Genomic DNA, 23,207 nt, shown 5'->3' with positions numbered 1-23,207 from the left:
AGCTACTTTCTAGAAGGCATGTAGAGAGCAGCTTGTCAAATCACAGGTTATCACAATTAAATTATGTAAAAATATCTAGCATTTATTTGGACAGTGAAAAATACTGAAACATAGTCACATAAAATGAGCCTATAAAAAGCAGAGAGACCAAGTGTGCCTTCTTGGAATAAATAATCCTCTAATGGACAAGAAGCAAGTTTTCTTACCTTATCAGTACCTCAGACATTTTTATTGCCATAAATTGTTAGCATTTTGTCATACAAATTTGAGAACAGATTATCTGTCTATTCAGAATTAACAATGTGGATCTTAAATTATACTATAGAAGTAAAACTAGGATGCTGTTCTTCCTATAGATAAACTATTTTTCATCTAGTGGACTTAAACTCCACTAATGGCACATCAAAACACGAATTGAGAATGGTGACTTTTTATAGCAATGTAAGTTGAGATAAGGGAGTAAATTGCTTTTTTAAAGCAACTTTCACTGATTTTATTTTCTAAGAATATAAAGTTGCAATAAAACATAAAATTCACTTTTAAATCCCATAGTAATTTAATTAACATTTTGCCCCATGAAAAATCACAGTTCTTTCTCTAAGGGTTTACTCAGTTACTTTTTAAGATTTACAGAAAATTTGCAATCTACATTTATTTTTAAATTTTGGTTTCGAGACACTAATTCCATAGAGTAGGTATGTTGATCTTAAAGGACTGAAGATATCTAGAAGTCAGCAGATTGCTACAGACCTCACTCAAGTCTAGACTGGGCCTAGCATTGAAAGTGAAGACCTGTCCTAGGATTGTGTTCCTTTCCTTTAAAAGGAGCTCTACATGGAGACTAGTGGTCAGTTGTTACTTATAAAAAGTAAAAATGACAGTTCAAAAGCTGACATTATAAGTCTCTCTTACTAAGCCCCCACTGTCTCCAGCTGAAGGTAATGGAATCCAAGCCTTCTAAAAGAGTGTCCTGACTCACAGCCATAACTCCTAGGCAGCCAGGATAAATTTGCTGGTGATCATAGCTTTAAATAATGGATTTCTGTGTTCCTATTTCCAGTGGTAATATAAACTTACAATTTATACATTTCTTCCCTTCTTCCTGGCAGAAGGAATCTACCTTTTCATGAATTGACTTGAACTACACAAAGCTGACATAAATTACTTCTTAAAACAAACTTTCATTAATGCTGGATCACTTCAGAGACCACAAATTATGCAGTATTTTCCCATTTCCTTTGTTTTTTCCATGGTCAGTGATTCTATGCTTGAATCTGGTCAGTTTGACAGGGCACCTAAGTCAGCAGAATGAACCCTCAACATCCACGGCATAGACAAAAGGGCCTCATGCAGCACAAATTCCCACTTGAGTAAGAAGCTGTCTGTTCTGTGGGCCCAGAAACTAAGGGTCTATGGTCAGCTCCTTGCCAAATCTCTACACAGGTTGAAAAGGCTGGAAACCCAAAAGCTCAACTCTCACATCCATTTAGAAATTAACAAGAAAGTTGGACATTTGCTGGTCAGATATAAAAACTGGGGTTTTCTTAGTAGCATTAATCTTCATGAAACTCATTTTTAGTCAAGTGTACATTCACACACATTAAATCAAACAGTATCAAAGGGTTGAATAGAAAAGCAGGAGTTTCTCACTTCCCCTCTTATAATCTTACAGTCCCCCGGAGTAAATCATATTCAACTCCTTCACCTTTATTTTCTGTATTTGCTCCATTTTTGCAGGAAAAAAAGCACCTATATTACTATTTTCTGATTTATCATTTTTAGACATTATCCACACCCATCCACTTCTCTTCACTCATTCTCTCAATATAGCTACATCTGAACTTTTAGTTTGTCAATACTGAGTGTTTATATTTTATTTTATGACTGTGTAAATAAATACAGCTCATACAAACTAAGTAGTTATACTGTGACAATGTTTCTTGTTCATTTTTTACCTTCTGTTTATTAATTGGTCCATGTTTCATTTATTTTTAACTGCTTTTTCCTTTGTGACTATTTCTAATAGGACAATTAGATCTCTCATACATCTTTTTGTAGGTTGTTTTTTTAACCTTAAGAGTTCAACTGTTATCAGATAATCTGTCAGTTCTTTGTTTCCCAAAGATTTTCTCAATGGAACCTCTCCTTTTTTCAGCATAGGAGAATTTAAGAATGTGAATCCCCAAGTAGTGAAGAGGTCAGGTAGAGATGAATCAATTTGGGTTGTAATACACTTGTACATGGAAGCAATGCTAGGAATTCTCTCTGTACGGCTATCCTTATCTCAATTAAATTAGCAAAAACACTATGTCTTTCTTATTATTGCTTATGTCTACTCTTCAACAAAATTGGAGAAAAGGGCAGAACAGGTTCTGCCTGGAAATGAGGGGGTTGGGGAGGGAAAGGGAGGGGGCAGAAATGGCCCCAACAATGTATGCACATATGAATAAATGAATAAAAAAAAAAGAATGTGAGTCCCCAGATTAAATGTCCCACTCAACAAGTAGCTAGAAGAATGAATAAAACTGTAACACTGAGGCATACTATTATAAACTCACTGGGGTTAAAGAGAAAAGTTCCTAAAGGTTTCCTGGGCCAGGAGTAGGAAGGGAGTGGTAGAGTAGGGAATGGACAGGGAAGATCACTTCAGAAGAATGGGCATCAAGTATATGTGATTTTAAAATAGCAACACTGGATTTTGGAAGATAATTATTCAATGTCTTCAGAAGAAAAATCATTCTCAACTTATAATTTTATAGCCAAAGTTTTAAACAAGAGTAAGTGGAAGAAATCTGTTTTCACAAATACAAAGACCAAAACCATTTACCTCCCTTTCTTTGATGTGCTCCTACAAAAGGAAACAAAAAATCAAGAAGAAAGAAGACATGGGACCTGGGAAAATGGGCACCAACATAGAAAGAAAGTGAAGACAAATCGTAGGATGCCATCTGTGCACCAGGTATTCGATGGGTGAGCTGTCTTAACCTGGCTGCTCCTGAACTTCTGCTCCATTTTCTTTGCTCTCTAATTCCAAGAGTCTCCTTAATTATGTATTGTCCTTTTTGAATTGATTTTCTTAAAAAAATTGTCCCTTTTTTTGATTGTACTATTCTTTTTTTGTACTTTTGATTTTGTTTTCTACATTTCTAGTATTTTTTTTCTCTGCATTGCAATCAAATTTTAAAATTAGAGACCTTTTACCCTATGGTTACTTCTTCATAGTACCTTTCATGTATTTATTTATTTATTTATTTAGTTAGTTAGGTAGGTAGGTAGTCAGTTAGTTACTTAGTTATTTAGGTGCTACTAGGTTTGAACTCAGGGCATTGTGCTTGCTAGGCACATGCTCTACTGCTTGAACCACACCTCCAGCCCTTTGTGCTCTGGTTATTTTGGAAATAGAGTCTGTTTTTGCCCAGACCAGCCTGGACACTGATCCTCCTATTTTACACTTCCTGCCATTGCTGGGATGACAAGTGTATGCCACCATGCCCAGCTTTTTTCTGTTGGGATGGGGTCTTGAAAACTTTTTTGCTGGGCTGGCCTCACATTGCGATGCTGCTGATCTTAGCCTCCCATGTAGCTGGGGTGACAGGCATGAGTTACCAGTATGCTTAGTTCTTGCTCTTATTTTTAGTGAGCCTAATATTTTCTCTTAACTCTCCAAGGGTACCTTCTCTTGATTTCTGTATTATCTATTTCATATAGGTTCCATTTTGCCTCTTTTTTGCTCTGGACATTTGTTTTTAATTTTGGAGGTTTAACAGGAGATTAAAAAGAGTTATGGGGCAATTTCTATAACTATGATGTATTTCTTATGCTCAAAAATGAAGAATTATTCAGAAGGATCCTAATTTTTCCCACATCTAATATACCACATTATTAAAACTACATAGAAAATTCAGAAAGCAAATAACAAATGATTTCTAAAAATAAGTTTAATTCAACAAGTTAAAATAATTAATAAGGTAGCTGTAATTAAATTTTGAAAAAGTATTGAAAAGACAAGCATAGGCATGGGAGGAAAATCATAAAACAAATTTGTCAACAAGAATAATAAAACATAAGGCAGAAATAATCAATAAATTAATTTGTTAAATTAATAGTTTTACTTTCTAAGCTAAATTTTAAGTTGGATTTTATAATATAAACAGTGATAAGTATATCCTCATTCATATTATGCTCTCAGCAACATATTTTTTCCTATTCTTATTCATTTCCTTTTGAGATACTGTATTTGTAGGGCAATCTGTGGCTGTCAGTGAAGACTATATCTTAATTTGAGAAATGATCAAAGTTGTTCACAAAATGCTAGATTAGAAAGTTGAATACAGTTTCTTTCATTGCCTATTATAACATTAAGTAAAATTCCAAAAACCTTGATGTTTTCCACTTAATGTCTTCTAACTGCTTCCTTCTAGGTGGCACTTGAGGGAACAACAAGAAGATTATAATATTGAAATTAAGTAGCAGTAGAACAATGACCTCCATGCTCACACCACAGTGCTCTTTACCTCCTGGCTCCTGAATGTTTTAATGGTTAGAAAGAACTTCCTGGTATTTTGGGGGTATTGTAGTTGCTATCATCCATATGTATATAAGGATATATATTTAGTATATACAAATATCCTTACATATACTAAACAGACCTGGGGGAAATTACTCCATTGTTTAATATGAAAGATAAAATATCTGACCTGTATGTATACCAGATTCTGAGGTGCCATATCTAACTTGAGATTTAATCCATACTGAAGAGTATCTGCTAGATTAGAGTAGTAGAGGATTTATGCAGATACAAAATCACTTGGTAAAATGATTAGGACAGGAAAGAGAAAATGCTAAGCTTTTGGAATAAAATAATAATGATATAATGAAAACTAAACCATTTATCAGAAACTGATAAATATTTATTAAATGAATCCATGAATATATATAAAGCAGCAAAAAATGAGAGTTATCACCTTTGGATTTGACCTATTTCCTTGTGGCTTATTTTGGTATATTATTTTTATAGAAACATAACTATTTTAAATGATAGAATTATCAAATTTAATGTGCAACCATTCAACCCCATGGTAAACTGAAGAACTAAATTATGGCATAAATAATCTACTCAATAATATTTGAATTCCAATAGTTTAGATGAAAGACTTTAAAAGCAACTCATATATTCATTTAGCTAATATAACTGAATATTAATTGGGCTTTCACTATATGATGCCAAGTACCATGTGGAGTGCTAAGGAAACAGTGGTGAGCAAAATAGGCATTGCTCCTATTATCATCAGTAAACAAAAGGCCACTCAATAACAACAACAACAAAACTAAATAATTATTCTGAGAAAGATCTTAAAGAAAAGCTGTAGCACAAGGTGGGTGCTTGTAACAGAAACCACCTTTAAACTGTATCCTGACATCCTTTAAAAGGACGTTACTCTGAAACAGGCAGAGTGGAGAAGGGGCAATGAGGGGGACATATGGTGGAGATGGCATCCTGGGTCCCTGTGACTCATACCCTTTTGATGTTGAGGATGACATTTTATCAACATTCAGAGTATTCAAGAGTAAAATCCAGCAGGTAATAGTATTAGTATTTTTACTTTGTCTACAAGAAGATTCCATATTTCTGAATAATTATGTTCAAAGATCTTTTTTGATTATTCGAATTTTATTATAACATAATTTCCTTTATCACACATTCACAGTTATGAGCAATCTCTAAACAAAAAATTTGCTTAATACCATTTTTTCCTTGGGTGTTTACTTTGTTTTTCTGTAAAGTTTAAGGCTTCAAAAAGGGGATTTCGTATGTTTTTTAGTAAAGTGAGTAATATCATTAGTGAGCCTGGAGAGATTATTTGTGATTCACAATGAAAATTTTCTCAGACTTGTAACGTGAATATTACCATCATGTACTGGCCTTAAACTTTTAATATTTCCATGAGTTGCATTTTCTTAAATCCAACTTAAGAACTGGTAGAGGACTTTATTACTTACAGTTGAAGTGTGAAAATCGTGGACTAGACAGGAAGCAACTATGATCCTGCCAAGAGGATGAGTGATCTAACCCGTGAGCGTGGGAACCTTCAGCAAAGGTTCTCTCATCCTAAGAAAGAAAGCATAGTGTTTCAGCTCCTTTATTACAAAAATGTAAGAACTGAGACTCATTTATGCATTCTGAAATTGAACTTTAATATGAAAGCTACTATACATGCACAATTTACTATGATTGTAATCCTTGTAAAAATAACATAAGTGCTTGTTAAAGAAAACATAAAAAGTGGAAAGACACCATTCATTGCTATGGCAGCATGACATATTTCTTTCCAGTCTTTTTTCCCCCTATGAATAGGATTTGTAAACAAAGTTATAAAACTTCATATTAGTTACATTCATACTATAAACATTTGGAAGTCATTATATTGTCTTAACCTTTAGCCTAAGGGTTACTCATATACTATCTAGTGGATATAGTATGCTTTACTCAGTCATTATTTTACTTGGCATTTAGGTGGTTTCCAGTGTTTTACTCCTACAAATAACATTGTGAGAAATATCTTTAAGTATATAAACTTTTCCATATTTAAGTCTATTCCTCATGACAAATTCTAGGGTAGAAATAGTGAGTCAATAAAAACAATTTGATGTTTTTAATGCATGTAGCTAGACTGCTCTCCCTAATGATTATACTATTTACTCATTCAACAAATATTTAATACATAAATAAAAATGAGTGCACAAAGGTCTATGTCCTCACATGCATATGAATGTGTTCTTCTTCCCAAGTCTTACCTGAAAATGAGGACTATAACTTTAAGTAATTTTACTAATTAAATAAGTAAAATAGCTGTTTAATATATTTTACTAGACAGCAAAATTGCAATTTTTTCTTGTAAAAGTTTTCTATTTATTTTCTGTACTTTTTTTTCCCTTTCTTTCACTCATTCATTCAAGAACAATTTTGGGACAAGCTGTTATGTGCTGTGCAAAGAACAAACAGAAGTTTGAGGTATAAGGTCAGGAAATCTTCAGGCTTGCAAGGAAGAAAGACATTATATAGACTGCACAAAACTTGACATAATTACAAAGTATGATAAGTGCTATAAGAACATTAAATTACAGGAAGACCAAATTTATATTTGAGGACCAAGAACACCCCAGTGAGAGGTGATATTTAAGGCAATATTTGAATGCTAAGTATGAATCAATGAACCAACCAGGTAAAAACTTAGGGATGGGGAGTGTATGAAGATGGAAAGTGGGATGGGGAAACAAGGAATGATGTTGAAGACTCATGCAAATGCTGAGGTGAGAAAGAACCGGTACATTTGAAGAATGGAAGGAAGTCTTATGGCTTAGGCATACTGGGAGCCATGGTTACAGAGGTGGCTAATGCCATGTTTAGGATTTGAGACTGTATTTCTTAAATACAGTCAGAAGGCAATCAAGAATTTTAAGATGAGGAATGACAAGCTTTGATTTATATTTTCTAAGGGTTGCTTCTGCCTCTGTGTAGAGGACATACTGGAATAGTACAGATGTTGCAGAGGGAATATCAATTAAAAGACTGTGAATAAGGAGAGCTGTGAGGTTTGGAGAAAAGGAGAGACTGAGTATGTTGTCAAAGATTCTACATGAAACTGTGAGTTAGGTGCCCCAAAAGACTTCTCAAAATACGGCCCCCACATATAGTACAACCTTGTGAAATAAGACCCTTTGATGAATTACTGTCATTTTCTGCACCAAAGACCAACATAATATTTTATTTTTTGTCACAAACATTGGTACACTAATGCAAAACAAAAGACAAATATATTCTGAGTGAAAGGTATGGATGTTAGCCTTTAGGTACCATAAGAATATTTAGGTCTATTAAGACAAACACCTTCAGGTTTTCTACCAAATGAATTTTTGGTTCTAATTAATGAGGATTCATTAGAAACTTATTCACTGTAGGATCTTTGGAATGGAAAGGATATACACTGAAACTCAACTGTATTCCAACTAGTTTAGAATAAGCTGACACTGGTGACCAGAGGCAAATGAGGTTATGTTCAGATGTGAAATGTTAATGGCCTGGATGGAAATACATAAATGGAAAGGAGGGGAAAGTCTTACCCAATGCTAGAAATCTCTATTAAATCCTGGTTTAGATTTGAAGCATGGAAAAGGGAAGCATTAATAAGTGGCTTCCCACTAAAAGATGCTTTGATGATTATGGGCCAATAAGAGAAAGGAAAAATAAGGGAAAGTTAACAAACATTTTGCCCATTGACACCTCAACTGAGAAGATAGTGAAAGGACAGGAGTACAGATATAGATTTGGACATTTTGCTGAAACAGAGTACAGTGATTGCCTCAAAATGCCTTCTAGAGAACCGGTGAAGTAAAGAAATTTAAATAATATTAATTCTTCTAAAAGGCATGGTTCTAAATTTTAAAACAAAAATCAACTGGTATCAAAAGGTCGTATTTCTTCTGTTTACAAAACAAGAACAATTTATATTTTTAGTGTTCAAATCAACTTGTTGGCATATGATGGTTAAAATATGGCAGTGACAGTCTTAGGAAATTCAGAAAATGAAAGAAAACTTTAAGAAGAAAATAAGTAATTCAAAATTGAAAATACTTCATTAGCCTAATTTAAGGGTACATTTTTGTAGCTCTTATTTATAAATATCTTTTAACTGAAATCACCATTTGTTGATAATTTTCTTCATCCCTTCTTTCCTGAGTTGGGGATTAAACTCAAAGTATTACACATGATAAGCACATGTTCTCCCACTGAGCTGCATCCCCAGCCCGTCCTACTTTTTCATCACATAACACTGGATATGGGAATTTTTTTCTGTCAGTATTTACTAACCTGCCATAATTTTAAGGTTGATTTCATTTTTTTTCGATTACAAGTAAATATAATAGACACCTAAACATACACTTAATAAATGAACATACACTTAAAAAAATGAAGGGCAGGAGGTAACATAGGTCTGTTCTGGGGATGGGCACCAGTTGGAGGGGGATGTGAATAACGAAAGGGTGAATGAGGGTGAATATGGTGGATGTATTTTGTATTCATACGTGAAAATAGAAGAATGAAACCAGATTAAATTGTTCTAAGAAGGAAGGGTAAGGGTAAATTTAACTAAGATATATTGTACACACATGTAAATATCACAATGTATCCCCTTGTACAATTATTATATGCTAATAAATTTTTTTAAAAAAGAAAAGAAAATATTCTGAATGACTCCCCAAAAGAAAAAAAGCAAATATTTGATAATATGCATTTAAATTTTATTTAATATAGATTCCTAGAATTACTGGGTGATTTTATGTCCACTTCACTGTAGTTGTCAAAGTTACAGGTAGAGTTGTTCACAGTATTTCCTAATTATCCTGTTAAGGTGATTAAGAACTCTAGCAATGTACCATATTTCATCCCTAATATTGGCCATTTGTTTCTTCTCTTTTTTTAATCATCTGGCTAGAGTTTTAAAATTTTTATCATTTAAAAAAAATTCAGTTTTGGTTTAATTTGTTCTTGCTGTTTATCTGCTTTATGTTTTTATTTCATTGATTTCTGTACCTATCTTTATTCTTCCCTTGCTTCTATAAACTTTTGGTTTAATTTGCTCTTTTTTTTTCTGGTTTCTTATGACGGAGATTCAGATTACTGATTTGAGACTTTTCATCTTTTATAGTATTCATATTTAATGTTGCAAATTTCCCTCCAAGAACTTTTTAAATTGATTCCCCAAATTTTGTTTTTATATTTATAAAAGTTCTGTTTTTATTCTTATATAGTTAAGTATTCTGATTTTCCTTTGTATTTCTTCTGTGACCCATGCTTAGATTATGTAGAAGTGTATTGTTTAATTTCTAAATATTTGTGACTTTCTCAGATATCTTTCTGTTATTGATTTCTACTTTCATTTTGGGTAAATGATGCATTTTTCATAATTTCAATCATCTTAAACTTATTGAAACTTTTTTTCTCACCTAGAATATAGTCCATTTTGGAGAATGTTCAATGTGTACTTAAAAAATAGGTATAATAAGCTATTCTTCAGGGATGATTCTGTAATGTCGGCTGATAGGGTTACTGAAGTCTGTTTTTATCTTCACTGATTTTCTGCCTAATGCATTATCAATTGCTAGAAAAGGAATGTTGAAATTTATGTTTATAGATTTGTCTATTTTTCTTTATAGTTTCACCAGTTTTTGCTTCATATATTTTGATACATAGGTGAATGTACATTGAAGGCTGTTATTCCTTCCCTTTAGAATGGCTTATTCATTCATGATTCAACTACCCATATTTCTTTCCTTTATCTATGGAAAAGGAGGAGGTTTAATTACATCTTTGAGTTCTAACATTTCATGTCTTCAAAGAACTGCCAGAACCTCCCATATCACCTTGAAACATGACCAGGAAAATTAACCGTCTTAGAAAAATATTTCATAATCCTTTTGAACAATCAACATACCAGAATATGAAAAAATTACCTTCGCCTCCAATTCTATGTTGCTATTTAATCTGTACAATTGCTATGTAAGTATATTTTAGAAGTGACTATAAAATGAATGTTTCCTTTTAATTCCTATCTCTGAATCAAATACTTGAATAATAAAAAGAAAATATCTATTAAGAGTAAAATTCTTTGTAATTTATTAATCCCAGTATTTACTTTTTTTTAAACAATACTTATATACTTAGCAAAAGTATGTATTTTTATTGCTTTCTAAAATCTCAATAGGTTAGTTAGCCAGAATTCTATGGAAAAATTCCATTGGATGAAGGAAATTGCATTTTCTAAGATTTTCCCTGGGCTGCTACTACTTTTCCTTCATAATCCACATTGCTACTGGTTTCTTAAAAGCTGTTCTGACATGATTAAATTTCTCTGCTAAACTTATAGGTAATGATTAATATTTGATGCCCACCAAGTATTTTTCTCTCAGAATATTATAAGTTCAAAGTTTATAAGATAAATAATACATTTAATGTTTGAATTTTAACTTATTCTATCCTTCCCCTGGAGTGAAGGGGAAAAAAGTATGTATTGGTGCATCTGTGGCAGAAATGCTTTCCTGAATTTGTCTCTCATCAAACAATGTACCTTCTCTCCATTTCTATCCACTATGAACACCCAATACTCCATTAGTGCTCATGAAATCATGAAAGCTTAATCCCTTCCTAGCAAACTTCACTCCTACTTGAAAGTTCAAACTGGGCAGACAATGTACTTAAAGACTGGTCCCATACCTCAATTTGCAGGTTCATTATTTTAGATTTTGATCTCCATAATGGTGAGGCTTTGATTATTTTCATCTACCCATCTTTCCAGCTACCCATCCAAATACTCCAGTTTAACCCAGCAACCCTGCACTAAGAAACTCAATAATGGTCAGATATCATTTCTTGACTAAAGTGCAGAAGTTAAAGTTTGCTATGGTGGAAGTTGGGAAATAGGAGATTCCTACTCTTATTTTTTTTTTTTTGAATAAAAAATTAAGAGACTGGAACAGATCATCTCTAAGTGCTCTTACCACTAAGAGTTTTATCATTATAATTGATCTGGATAGAACCACTGAGCAGCCAGAACTTCAAATTCTGCAAAGTATCTTTTCTGTAGGAAATTGGAACTGACTCAACAATACTATAAAACCAAAGGAACACTCATCCATGAAAATAACAGGCTCATGAAATACTGTGTGCTAGCTCAGGACATTTGAATCTTTGAGTAGTTTTTCTAGTAGTCCTAAAAGTGTATTCTTTTCTAATTGATATTTTATTGCACATAATTTAATATACCTAGTTAAGGGAACAGTGTTTGGTACAGTGGGGCTCTAGAACTAAAAAATTAATATGCTTAACTAAGGACTACTTGTTCCTGAATAATTTTTTTTGATAGCACTGAGCATTGAGCTCAGGACCCCATGCTTGTTAGGCAACATGCTACCCCTCCAGCCGTACCCCAAGCCCTCTTTTTGCTTTAGTTTATTTTTTACATAGGGTCTCTTGCTTTTTGTACAAGGCAGACCTCAAACCATTACCCTCCCACCTCTGCCTTCCAAATATTACCACATTTAGCCTGAATAATCACTTTTGATCCATTAACGATTTTTAGCTTTATAAATAGTTTTTCATCAAAGCATGAAGAAGGGTGACTACAAATAAGAAAATTAGGATATTGTAGATTAACATTCTCTCATATTCTACCATGGTTCTATTCTGCTGCTATTCCCAAGTAATATCTGTAAAATTACATGAACAATACACTAGTGATATATTTTATAGTTATTAAAATGAAAATGCTTATGCATCATCTACAATCTTGAGTTGGCCAGGAGTTATGCATAGCATGCTTTAGAAGCCAGAGTTGTAGATTTAAGTCACAAATAGTTGACTTGAGAGAGGAAGTACTAAAAGCCATTAATTGTTATGAGCAAGGCATTAACAAATCACAGAGAGTTTCAATGAGGGAGAAATGACTTCCAGGAGCAAAATATGTACTTGCATCATACACATGCTTACATCAAACAAATATGACAAAGGGCTTTGGGTAACTCTGCCTTCAGAGATGGCTGAAAGCCATTATCATCACTTCCTCACCTACCTCATCTTATACTAGAAAACATCTGCTTCTTTAAAAAGCAGTTGCATCGCAACTCTTCAACTCAAATTAAAAAATCATGATTTTCCTTGCAAGGAAGCAAAAGTGGGAAAAAAATATGCCTTTTGTCATTTTTCTAAAAAAATTCCAATGTTAGTTAAAACCTCATACTAAAAACTCATACTAAACACTCATACTAAAATCTAGTATGAGTAAAAGTAACAAATGGGAATTTCTTGGACAAAATCATACTCCTCCATGAATTAAGATTAGTAATGCTGTTTACTGGCTGACTTTTGGGCATTCTACTATTTGAAACAGCTGGGGCAGCAAGGAAGACACATGTCCTACAGAAACTCAATTAGGGTGGAGAGAAAAGAGGCCATGAAATGCTTCTTGTCTACAGAGAGTGAAAATGTGTTAGACTCAGCTTTGAATTGAATTCTGGACATAAACTTTTACATCAGGCTTTGTTCAATTAGCTTGCTCAGCTTAGTACAATATTATATTATCATATTTTTATATTATTTTATGCTCTTAAAATTGTGCAGGTTACACTGCTTGGACTCTCCACAGGTTTCTAGAAATCTGATCCTTCTCATCCTGCTGATTGCCATGGGAATAAACAGCAGGAGTTCAGCTCAGGCTTTGCATAGAAAGAGAACTTCACTGGCCCAGTTCCCGCTTATCCATCTCTTCAAGGGGTGGGGGGAGGAGGAGGTGGGGGAGGTGGTGGTCATGCTGGATATTGCACTGCTTTCTTGCAAGAGCAACAACATGAGAGAAACCAGATGGCAACACAATTGCGCTATTTCAATAGTTACTTGTCAGCTTGTATCAGGTATGCTAGGATGTTAATAAGGACCTTCAAACTAAGACACAGAAAAACACTTTCCTGAACTTTGTCATTATAAGCCTCTTAAGTCTCTTCAGCTTCTTTCTTTCCTCTGCACCTGCAATGAGGTTTACCTGGGTCACCTTTATCACATCTTTTCCCTTTCTCCTTTGCACTACCATTGTTTGTATGGAGGCTTTAAATTTCTAAGGATTGATGATGGTTTTTCTCATTATGCCTTTCCTGAACCTCAAGCATAGTACTTTGTAATTACTAAAAACCCAATAAATGTTTGTTGATTATTATGCTCAGAAAAATAACAACAAACATGAATATTCTTCAATTAGAGCAGAAACTCTAAAAAGGCTCACTGGTATGAATCTTATATGCCTAGAAAGTTCTAGGCACATAGGTGGCACTAAATAACTACATGCTAAATGGATGGTTAAGTACTATGACTTTTCAATGAGTTTGAACAGTATTTACTTGATTGGTAAATAAAGCAAAGGGAATACTTCACATAAAGTATAAGGAAGAAAGAACTTGCTTATTTCTCCTTTCTCTAGACCAGGGATTGGTATATTTTTCTATAAAAACCTGGATAGTAAATATTTTAGGCTTTGTGGACCATGCAGTTTTTGGTGTACCACTTAATCTTACAGTTAAGTGTAAAAGCACTTATAGGCAATATGTGAATACAGGAGTGTGACTGTATTCCAATAAAACTTTATTTAAAAAGACAGTTGGCAGGCAAGATTTGGCCTCTTTTGTTTTCTTTTCTAGAAAAACTGTGCAAGAATGATTTGTTAGAAGTAAGATGATTAAGTAATTACCCCTCATCAAAGATCATGGTTTCTGCGTGTTTACACACCTGCCTCTTAGTCCACCGCCAATAAGTACTACAGTATTTTGCAATATAGTACTGCAATGTGTGTATTGAGTTAAACTGGCTTCTTTCTGTACTACTTGATTTTCTGGATGCACACATGGTTTTCCAGCAGGACCACTGAACTCAAGTCCCTGTAATATACCTTTTACTCAGCAAATAATGTTTTATGAAACTGATGTAGTAAATGAGGCACCTTCTCTCCTCATAGAAAGAGTTTCAACTTCTCTTATTTGTAGGATAGTCAGTGACTAACCAATGGTAGTTCTGATTATCTTCAGAACCAAAAAATGGTTAACCTAACCTTCTTACAACTTCCTACTCACATGCTTCTTTTGAATTAGACTCCTGGTTCAGTTTCTTTAAGTGATGTATTTTCATAAAAGATCACTAGTATCTACAAGGACAAAAAGTGTTCTCACAGTTTCTTCTCCAATCATTACAAAAAAAAAAAAGTGATATTCTCATCAGTTTTTTTGTTGGATCATTTTATAATTTCCAGACAGGTATCTGTGACATTTGGTGATTGTTTATACATTTATCCCTGAAATGGGTAGAAGTTTTAAAATGTTTAGTGTGGAGTAGTGCCAACATAACATATGCTTTTTGGTCCTATGCTATACTTGTACTACCAAACTAGGCCTGATTTTGTCTTCAGTTATAAATACAATTTTAAACAGAACTCCAATAAGATTACTTATTGAACATGTTAAACATTCATACTTTTGCCATATGCTGTTTTGGAACTTGTACTGATTTATAGTAATTTGGGTGCTTCTAGATAGCATTAATTTACTGGATACTAAATCTAGTTATTAGGAAATAGCATTTTAAATGTTTCATTTGCATCTAGGCTGCTGATGAACTAACAGGTATGTATTGTGTTTCTGTATTTTTGGAGAAAATTAACTTTTACATATTGAAAGTACACTCTTACATTTGATGATTTCTAGAAATTTTAGGTGTAATAGCATAGTCAAGGATATGTAATACTGAAGCCAGTCAAGGACATAGAATATTGAAGCTGGGCAGACTTAGGTTTTAATACTGACTTAAACATTTAATCACTCTATGACATTGCTTTTTTGAATTATAAAAGCAAACAAATAATGATGCCTACCAGACATCATTATGCTGTGTGGATTAAATACGATAATGAACATAAGAAATGCAATAGTTACAAAAGGGTAGTTTCATGTAGTTTGTACTAATATATGATTAATAATTATTATCACTAGCTCTTGTTGCCTAATCTTTATATTGCTATTTAAGGAGAAATGCTTGATTATATGGGACCTGATGGGACTGCTAGAAGATGATTTAAGGAACTTAAAAATTGCCATACAAGACAGTAAGATCACCACTATAGCCAATAATACTAACTTACAGAAAACAAAGATAAAAAAGAACAGAGTCATAAGAATCCTTTTTATATTAAAGGTATCAATGAAGTGGCATAATTGTGTTAAGTTTTGTTTCAGATGGAGGGAGGGTAGTGTTCATTTTAAGCATGCTAAGGAGGGCTTATGGAAATAAGCACTGTTTTTATATCCACTGAGCAGTCTATCCAATTGCATTCACAGGGAGGAAGCTTCTTAGAAATAATTACATTTGGTAATAAGTGAACATATACAGTGTCATGAATATTCATAAATGTTAGTTTGTAAGAATATGAAGTAAGCTTTTAAAAAAAAATTGACTTGAAATGCACATTTGAACATAGATGGATTCTCTCTAGGTTCTTGATGGGGGGCAATTCTGCCCCATAGAGTTCATTCGCAATGGCTGGAGACATCTTTGGATGTCACAACTTGGGATGGGTAGTGCATCTGAGTAGACTATAGTTTACAAAATATTGTAGGTTACTTGAACTTTAGGGGATTTTAGTGCTGAAGGCATCTTGATTTACCCATCCACAGTAAGTCTTTGATCAAATGAGTGACCAGGGTTTCCTAGCTCAGGATTTCTTAAGCAGCATTAATTCCCACAGACAAACAACATGCTAAGTAACAATGACATAGACTTAAGGCTTAATTCCCCTGAAAAAGGTATAAGTATAATCTTTGCATACTCTTATTGACTGAAAATCTATTTCACATATCAAGGGAAATACTTTCTTTTACAAATTTCCTTACACAAACACTGCAGGGTTTGCTTAAGAGGTTAGAGGCTTAAACATGGATAAGACTCAAAGTCTAAAAAGAGCTATAAAGACCATTACTTTGAAGGTTTTGACTCTGTATTTGGTGTCATCTCGGTGCTGCTGAAGAGAATCTCTGTGAATTCTGTATTTAGAATATCTCCCATCAATTCTCTCAGATGAACTGCAGGAATCCTAGAAAAATAATAAAAGGTCAAAACTGGTGAACAAAAGAAAAATCAATGCTTGAAGTTAGAATAAAAAAATATGGATATAGTTAATAAGTAATTATAGGCATTTAAAGAGATGTACAGGTGAAAAACAGACCACCAAGGAAAAAGAAAAAAATGGTAATTGTGGACACTACCATAAAAATAAAATTGGTCAGATTTTGATTATTTAAATTGTTTTCAGAACTAGTCTCCATAACAATCTAGAAATGGCTCTGTTGAAAAGTACAGGGTTTAAATAATAATTAGTTGTGCAAAGATGGTCATTAATGTCACTACAACACTTTTGGATAGTTTGCACTATTATTCTGTAGAGGAGTAACTTGGCATCAAAATACTCTCCTTGTTTAAAAACTGCTACCTTTAAAGCCAAAGCTTTTTTGTTTCACTTATCCTTAAGCAGCATTCAATATATTAAACATTATATTATGTAAATTTTTAAACTTAAGGATAATTCATCTGTCTTTGCAAGAATAAAAAACTCAGACAATAAAGAAATTAAGAAAGGAAAAATTCTGTTCGCCTTTTTTTCCTTTCACTTTTTAGAGAAGGAAGTGACATAGCAAACCATTACTATAGCCAATTATTTAGATATTTCTTTCATGATTAAGGGAGATGTTAGAAGAAAATGAGGTCAATTGATTCAGGTATTTATGAAAAATCATCTATAGCAGTTTAGTGCCTCAAATAGTACCAAGGAACCTTAAAATTGTATTGAATGTTCAAGCTGGAAGGGGAGTTAGAATTCCAAAGTTATCATTTTTATAGGAAAAATAAAAAGCTAAAGCTCATAGAAGTTAAGAATGATTTGCCTAGAGCTAGGCAATTTGTATCAGAGATGGGTTGGAACCCAATACCATTTCCTTTCCACTATATCAAACATATGATGGTTATGTGTGGGCTGACAGAGCTAAATCAACTTTTTGAGGTTGTGAGAGGGAGGGAGGGAGGGAAGGAAAAGGGAGGGAAAGAGGAAGGGAAGATGACCATATTTAAACAAAAATAAAGTCAAGTCTATCAAAACAGGATGTTTTGTACTCATAGTTACAGTCATACAGACTATAGTACTATCAAGAAATTAAATCAGAACACATTATATGATAATGCATGAAAGTATGAAATTTATTATGTACAATTAATATGTTAACAAAAATAAATGAAAAAGAAATATATTTGTGAAATATATTTTCACATATATACCAGTGGTCACAGTATGAGTAAAAAACATAGAGGTAACATTGTTGAAGCTCTTCATTTTATGGATAAGGAAATAGCTCCTGAGACATTAAATGACTTCATCTGGGGCATGAACCACAGGTCTTTGCACTCTGGTTCATGACACACTGATTTTTAGAAAGGTTAGTGGTTTGAAAATAGAATCTATCTTGAATAATATAAAGCTTCTCATTTAAGGTTATATCTAGTTGTTTCATGACACTGACTTAAATGAACTCTTTTTAATTATATATGTGGCTTTAGAGTACATATAAATGGGCTTTGATTTTACAAGCAGCAGGGCAAAGCACTCAGAATTAGATTCCGCTTCCAAACAATTCACACATTTCAAGCGTTAGTTTTCTCCTCTGTAAAACAGGGATAATACTATCTAATAGGAGACATTATATAGAATAATGTCTCCTACTAGATTAGGAAAAATGTAATGGATTTGGCTTCTGTTGGCCACACAGTATGTGCATAATTACTTGCTAATTAACTTCTTTCCCTTTTCAAGTTAAAAGTTCTATTTTTAATGTACCAGAAAATATAATTCTGAAGTCTGAAAAATATTCTTCCTAAGAAAAGTCACTATAAAAATCTCTTTGTATTTGAGTTTGTGTATATATATAAAGTAGGCTTACAGATAATTATTAGCCCTTAAGATAAAAAAATTAACAATAATACTTTTGGTAGAGAATGCAACTTTTGAACTGTACTTATGGGCATTCTGTTTAATGAAGACCACAGGGAACAAGTGAATTGTCATGGCTTGAACTTTACATGCTTATGCTGGTGTAAGACAGGCATCGGTTCCCAGTGGCAAGTGCCACCTGTTTCCAGCACTTGCATGTGCCTGTCCTTCATTCACTTAGATGACTTCTGTTAGTGCAAGAAAAAAAAGAGGAAGGATATGCTTATTCCCTACTATTCATATAAGGTTATTTGAGGATGAAGGAAAATTACATGGGCTTGGATGGTAGTTTCATAATTGACATGGGTTTAAACTGCAAATACATAATCAAATCATGAGGAAGTATCAGTAAAATATACTTGAAACACTTGTTTTGTCCTATTTGGAAGATTTCAGGATGTGTCAGCTCAATGATGAATCTCACTCAAAAATATTTAGTTATTATCAAAAATATGCTTATGTAAGCCAATTTTATCTATTTATTTATTTTGGTGGTACTGGGGTTTTGAACTCAGAACCTTGCACTTGCTAGGCTACCACTCTACCACTTAAGACATGCCTCCAGGCTATAAGGCAATTTTAATGATAGTGTACACTTTGAGAAACACATCATATCGATACTTCTAGCATATCAATGCTATCTGGCTATATTTCCTACTTACTGTATCTTCAAATAATATTAGATTTAAAGAGAACCTAAATATAACCTTATTTTTAAGGCTAATGTGAAATAACTGGCTGCACAGTTTTCAAAGAAAAATATTGTTAGTTTTGGCCACTGATATATGTATATCTAAGTTATACTGTCAATATAATAAATTATAAATCACTAAAAATGTACATTACATTTGCATCCATAAGGTGACGTATAAATATGTTCTCTGGATAGGACCACTTTTGGTAGGACTGGATGGCAAAATTATTTTCTTTGAATCGCTGTGTGATGAGCTTAATAAAATGACAGCATGTAAACTTGCACATGTAATGAATTGGCTAGATAATGAAATGCTTCTTGGCTAACTATCAGTAAATAGGAAATTAAATCTAAAACTCTATGTGGATCTGAAATCATATACCATAGTACAGTGAACTACTATATCTCTAAAACAAATAGGATCCTAAGTGTGTTAAAAAGATAATTTATAAATTAAAATTTATTACAAAAAAGATATCTACTGTCAATGTGTAACTCCCTTTAATTATTAAGTTTCCCTAAATTACTGTTCAGCAAATGAAATTAGAGTAGTAAAAGTCTCAGTTTTCCTATATTCTAATATAATAATAATAATAATATGTTTGTTATTTTCAGTCCTGAGTTCATAAATGTCATGAACCTTGATATGATGACGTGTTAAAGGTCCTGAGTGTTTATTGGTCTTTCCTCCCTTCCTACAAACTTCCTTACACATCAGGAAGATGTCAACTATTCTCAGATATTAATAGTGAAAGAGATATGCCAACTGTTTCTCACTCTGAAGTCTCTGAAATCTTCTAGGAGGCTCAGTTTCTCAGGCACAGACTCTAGATGGTCCAAGGCCACTTGGGTACTCTGAAAAGGAAAACAAGGAAACCAAACATTATAAAAAAAAACTGATTAATACTTTCAGAATCTAAAGGCCAAAATTGAGATGTATTACTGGTAGAAGCAGATCAAACTATATATTTAGAGAGTTAAATAAGAACAGATATTTCCAAGTTAAATGTGTTTTTTTAAGTTAGAAGAATTACTTCCTTTCAAAAAGCCTATGAGATGCCTATGCAAGACTGACTCAGATATCAAAATTCTTCTTGGATAATTGCTTTCAACTGATATGAATGAAACTTTCTATAGAGCATTTCACATTCATATTAATTTACAAACGTACTTCAGTGATCAGAAATAAAACCAAATAATAACGAGAAATAGATGAATTTGTAGTTACTTATTTATAGAGTGTATCAGGGATCCTCAAAATGTTACCATTATGAAGAAGAAAATTTTCAGTAATTAGTTTAGTTAAAAAGGAAATGGGGAGCAGTTCTCAAAAGTCAGAAGAAATATCTGAAAGTAAAAACTTGTGACGGGGCAAAAGATGGTATTGATTATAAATCAGTAACTTACTACACAATCTTTGATTTGCTAGTTCTGTTATACCCAACCAATATAAACTTAAGAAAGAATGATCTGGAAATTATTTCAAAGCCAATGCAAAATGAGAAGTTAAGAGATGGAATAACCTTGAGAGCAGAGACTGCATAACATGTGTAATATAGATCTCTGTTCTCAGTCCTGTCACAGTGCCACAATATGTTAGCAAGGAAAGAGGTGTTAGCTTTTGAATTTAAAATCAGTTTTAACTGTCCAGTGAAATAAGCACGGGAAGAAAGTGAAGTGTCTTGCAAGAACTAGGGCGTAAATGTGCAGAGTTGTAGAGAAGTTAGTGGCTACCCAAATTCCATGTGTTCTCTGTTAGCTCCCATATGGATGGTTCTGAACAAAGGACTGGGAGTGTGTTGCTTGTGGACTGAGACAGTTAGTAATTTGTGTGTTATCTCTTCATTCCGACTCATGCCCTAAGGCCCTTCAGAGTCCACATGCTCAGACACAGGGAAGCTGCCCATAACATTGGACTTTAATATGAGATGACAACTTCTAGTTAAGCCATAAAATTTCAGGGTTTATACTTATCACAAGCAATATCTAAATTAAGAATAAAGTAACTGAATTATTGCAACTCATGCAGTCAATTGGCTATTTGGGGGAGGCCTCTAAATTATGAGTATGTCAGAATTTTTTTCTCAAGGAGTTCAGCATTTTTCGCTAAACCTTCCTATCTGAAACCTTCTGTCTACCTCCAGAGAGATGTTCTTTCCTGGCATCTCCAATCCAGAGCTTCACTGAGGTAATTACTCCAGAGTTTATACTGCCTGACTCCCACAGGGTTTACATACAGTTAGGCCTGATGGAGATAAAAAATTAAGGGTCTAACTCTAAAACCCACTTTTTTTTTTATCAATTTCTACCTCCTTCTTCTGCAGTCCTTGTTCCAATGAGTTCAATTCAGAATCCTTTCTGGAATTCTGCAGAACGAATGCTTGCTTTTCATTGCTATCTCCTTGATAGGAGCTTGGGTTTTACCTCTTTTGTTCTGAGGTACTCTACCACATTTCAATGTTCTGTGACTTGGAGTTAAGGCTATCTTGTAGTTTTGTCTCATAAAAAAATCAGTGTTTCTATATCTTCATGCTTATTTTTATGAAAGATTGGGGCAGGAACACTCTTAATTCGCCATTTTTAATAGAAAGTTGAATATGCTGTTTTTTCATGTACACAGTCTTCTTTTTGCATGGTCTATTTAAAGGATTCAGTATTTTGTTCCTCCTGCTTAACATTTATGTTACTGTTAGTCTTTCTCCCGCCTGTGCTCTCTTAAACTGCCATGCATTTTAAATGACTTCATTTAATTTTTTCATGGATAGGGAAGATTCACCAAAATGACATTTCTTAATATAGGCCACAGCATTCAGGTTTAGGAGAGCGCCCACAACATAGGTTATATTTATTTAAATAATGAAATTATAGATTTTTAAAGAATTATAGTGGCTCTATATAAACCTAAAGTTGACTGCACCTATGTTTTGACTGTGACCTATCACATGAAGTTAGGTGTATAATTTGCATGTGGTTCTGAACAAGTTTTGGAATTTGGAGTAATTCATTTTGGACTAGGGATGCACACCTTGGAATAAAGGACCTACTGAAAAGAAAAAAAAAAAGAATTATAGTGGCTCTTCCACATTAAAATACAAAGAAATGACCTGATGATTTTTAAAGTAAAATTTAGTGCACTGAATAAAATCCTCTTTATAAACAGATTCTAATAGACTTTTAGTATTAAAACTTTTTTCATACCATAATTTTTGATCCTCTGAACCTAAGTATGTTAAATACAGCTTGTGCTCAAAAAAAAAAACCAAATGATCTCTTTTCCCACTGTAAAATCCCAGTCTATTATAAATATTGTTGCTTAAAATTTTCAATTAATCAAGTGACTGCATGAAACCATTTTTTTTGTTTGCATATGCTTACCTACTAGTTTATTTTGACTAAGATTTTTTTTGGATGTACATTCAAATTGCTCCACAGTGATCCGTAAAAATTCTTTGGTTCCTTTTTAATTAAGTGCTTAACTGATCTTTTGCACTTTTTCCTCATTTATTTCAGTTGAGGCTTTTTTTTCCCCTCCTACGCAAGTGCTTTACCCCTGAGCTAACCCCCAACCCAGCTTTGGCTTGATTATATTTATTTACATGTTACTTCTAAATATCTTCCTCAATATTACAAATACTCTCCGGTACATAGACCTTTCCCTTCATCCTTATATTCTGGCCCATCAGTTAACAACAAATATGAGTCTTCAGATCCACAAGACATAGATGGCATATTTCCTGTTCTCCAGGAGCTTCTAACTCACTGGGGGGAGAATAATGTATTTGCAAAAGATGTAAGAAGTATAAAAAGAAAAAGTGTAGTGCACCTATTGTAGAGAAATTCCAAGAAGAGAAGTTGAGATTTCTAGGGCACCTGCAATAGTAATAAGTAAA

General features: G+C 33.3%; 1 protein-coding gene across 10 annotated transcripts in view; it reads right to left on the bottom strand.

The window, feature by feature from the left end:
- The window catches only part of Cep128 (centrosomal protein 128), a 379,822-nt gene that overhangs the window by 7,369 nt on the left and 349,246 nt on the right, over window positions 1–23,207 (bottom strand). For all 10 annotated transcript variants that reach the window (XM_074067415.1, XM_074067413.1, XM_074067408.1 and 7 more), the window contains 3 exons: window positions 20,095–20,172; window positions 16,566–16,679; window positions 6,001–6,109 (listed from right to left, as the gene is read on the bottom strand). In XM_074067415.1, the coding sequence (XP_073923516.1) occupies window positions 6,001–6,109; window positions 16,566–16,679; window positions 20,095–20,172 (301 nt within the window). The remainder of the gene's footprint in view (window positions 1–6,000; window positions 6,110–16,565; window positions 16,680–20,094; window positions 20,173–23,207) is intronic.

The sequence above is a fragment of the Castor canadensis genome, chromosome 3 (assembly GCF_047511655.1).
Source record: "Castor canadensis chromosome 3, mCasCan1.hap1v2, whole genome shotgun sequence".
Taxonomy (NCBI): Eukaryota; Metazoa; Chordata; class Mammalia; order Rodentia; family Castoridae; genus Castor; species Castor canadensis.
Note: the sequence above shows the minus strand (reverse complement) of the source record. Positions and strands in the feature narration are given on the sequence as shown.